At 27.7% G+C, this 2,501-nt stretch overlaps 1 protein-coding gene across 1 annotated transcript in view; it reads left to right on the top strand.

Annotated features, from left to right (window-relative positions):
• The first annotated feature begins 2,280 nt into the window (after window positions 1-2,280).
• LOC107061909 (proteinase inhibitor 1-like) overlaps window positions 2,281-2,501 on the top strand; it is a 1,980-nt gene continuing 1,759 nt past the window's right edge. The window contains exon 1 of the mRNA XM_015311904.1: window positions 2,281-2,390. Within this exon, the coding sequence (XP_015167390.1) occupies window positions 2,342-2,390 (49 nt within the window). The 5' untranslated portion in view covers window positions 2,281-2,341. The remainder of the gene's footprint in view (window positions 2,391-2,501) is intronic.

The following is a 2,501-nucleotide window of genomic DNA, read 5'->3' as shown; positions in this document are numbered from 1 at the left end:
TGAAGGGTTATTTCATTTTGAGAATGCTAGGTGGGTTTAAAATAAAATAAAGGGTTTTTTTATTTTATTTTGGGTAAAAAATAAATAAAAATTGAGTAAGGTATCGAAATAAAGTCATGTGTCCATCCGTTAGGGGTATATTTATCCTAGATTTAGGTGTGATAGCTATCATTTAAATTGTATTTGTCAAACTAGTCCCCCCAACCCCACCCCACCCACCACACCCCAAAAGATAAAAACGTGAATAATGTGTTGTACTAAACAAAAATATCATTAAAGGTTAAGATAGAAATATAAGTTTCTATAATCAAAGGGATCACTAGTGTTTCTCCGTCTTTAATTAGAGGTTTGAAAATAAATATGTTAGATGGTCACATATGTTTGAGAATGTGTTATAATAACACTTCTGTTTCTTTTAGGATCACAATATCACCCAACTATTCCTATTTTCTTTAGAATATACTCCTCTCTTCTAATGGGATGACATTTCATATTATTATTATTATTATTCTTAACAAAAAGCTTTTTAACAATACAATAAAAAAGTGTCTTTATATGCAACTTTTTTTGGATATTAATTGAAACATTTACCCATTCTTGTATTTTAAAACGGTAATCAAATTGCAAAAATATATATAAAAAAAAAACAAATATTAGTTAATTTTAATTTAAAATTTGATTACCTTTTATAAAATTCAAGAATAGGTAAATATTTCAATTGAATGCCTAAAAAAGTTGTTTATAGAAACATTAAACAACTTTTTATTGTATTGTTAAAATCTTCTTATATTTTAAAAGAAGAATAATGTGACATGACATATCACTAGGAGAGATGAGTATATTTTGATGAAAATAGAATTTGATGATATTGTGGTCTTAAAGAAATAAATATGATATTATTGGGAAAATTTTCAAACATGAGTGATTATCTAAAAAATTTACTCGAAGTTTTAAGTTTGAGCCTTGAATATAAAAAACTTCTCAATATATTTACTTTTAGAATTTCAAACTACTTTAATGAATTTTCCTTCTTTTTTTAAAAAAAAAAAACTCGACATGATGCTCCAACCTTTATATTTCCAATTTCTAAGGAGGAAAATGATCTCCTAAGTGCACTTACAATTTGAATGAAAAGATTGTGCTTACAAAGATCTCCAACATTTATTTTATGAATTTATTGATCTTCTATGTTTTCCTATAAAAGATCTCTTGTAAAAATTCATATAATTAGAAAATATTTATAATCGACTATAAAATCAAATTTCCTGTTTCATTCTTGTCGAATTCATAAATTACAAAATAGTGGTATCAATGGATGTCCCTCACCTATACTACATGGAAATTTAATTTTCCCTATCCCCTTTACATTTCGTGTATAAATTAAAAATAATAGGTTTATCCTAATTTGTGGCTTTAAAGGAAAAGGCCATGTTGTCCCTTATCATCAAATTGTACAACATGTGGTTAATAGACACCACTAGTATGTAGAGTACCCACAACAATGAAGGCAACCTCTGCCTATAAAAAAAAATTACAATAAAAATAATAATTTATTTAACTCTTAAACTTAGAAAATCATCAAATAAATTGAGATGGGAGAGTAAAATAATATTTGGTTGGCATTTGGCAAAGGAAACAAATTTATCGAGGTTGCATTGAGCTTAAATTTTGCGGCATTAGATTTCGTATTGTCTTATGAGGAAACGAATTCCTTATGAATCAAACTTTTTTTTTTACGTAGTTTTAAAAATATATGAATTTTATTTTTTTAAAATTAAAAATCTATATCCAAATGATGCCACATAAACGCATAGAGATGAACTAAATATTTTTTACCTGTAAATTAGCATACAAAAATCATAAAACATGAAAATCAAGTAAAACGAAGCTTTCTATATTCCTTTGCGCAAGAATATTAAGAATTTATATAATCGATCACGATTTGAGAACTAGTTTGTGTAATTACTACTTCTCTATTTCTTTTTTTCTTCTTGTTATTTTGCCAATCTGTATTTGTTCATTTTTATTGTTCGATATTCTGATAAGATACATCCTTAAAGTATTGGGTTCATGTGAATTCAAAAACCAATCATTATGTACCTCTCTCTTCGAGACTTTACTTTCTTTGAAACTACACGTGAATTCAATTTTCACTGTCCTCCTCAAAACATAATACTACTTATTTCCTTATCTCCTTATCTTCAAATTGTTCAACATGTGGTTGTTAGACACCACTAGTATGTAGTACCTCACAACAATGAAGGCAACCTCTGCCTATAAATTTATGTGATGCACTCATACAAATTCAGTCAATTCCTTCTACTCTTTCAACTAAAAGAAAATGGAGTCAAAGTTTGCTCACATCATTGTTTTCTTTCTTCTTGCATTTTGTTAGTACCCCCTCCCTCCCCCTCTCTCTCTCTTTATATATATACACACACTTGCATGATCATTATTAGAGTTGTAAATGATTTATATTTCATTTGCGGTGTGGGTGGGTG

Source organism: Solanum tuberosum, unplaced genomic scaffold, assembly GCF_000226075.1.
Source record: "Solanum tuberosum cultivar DM 1-3 516 R44 unplaced genomic scaffold, SolTub_3.0 scf00174, whole genome shotgun sequence".
NCBI lineage: Eukaryota > Viridiplantae > Streptophyta > Magnoliopsida > Solanales > Solanaceae > Solanum > Solanum tuberosum.
The sequence above is the reverse complement of the archived record's forward strand: the minus strand, read 5'-3'. Positions and strand labels throughout refer to the sequence as shown.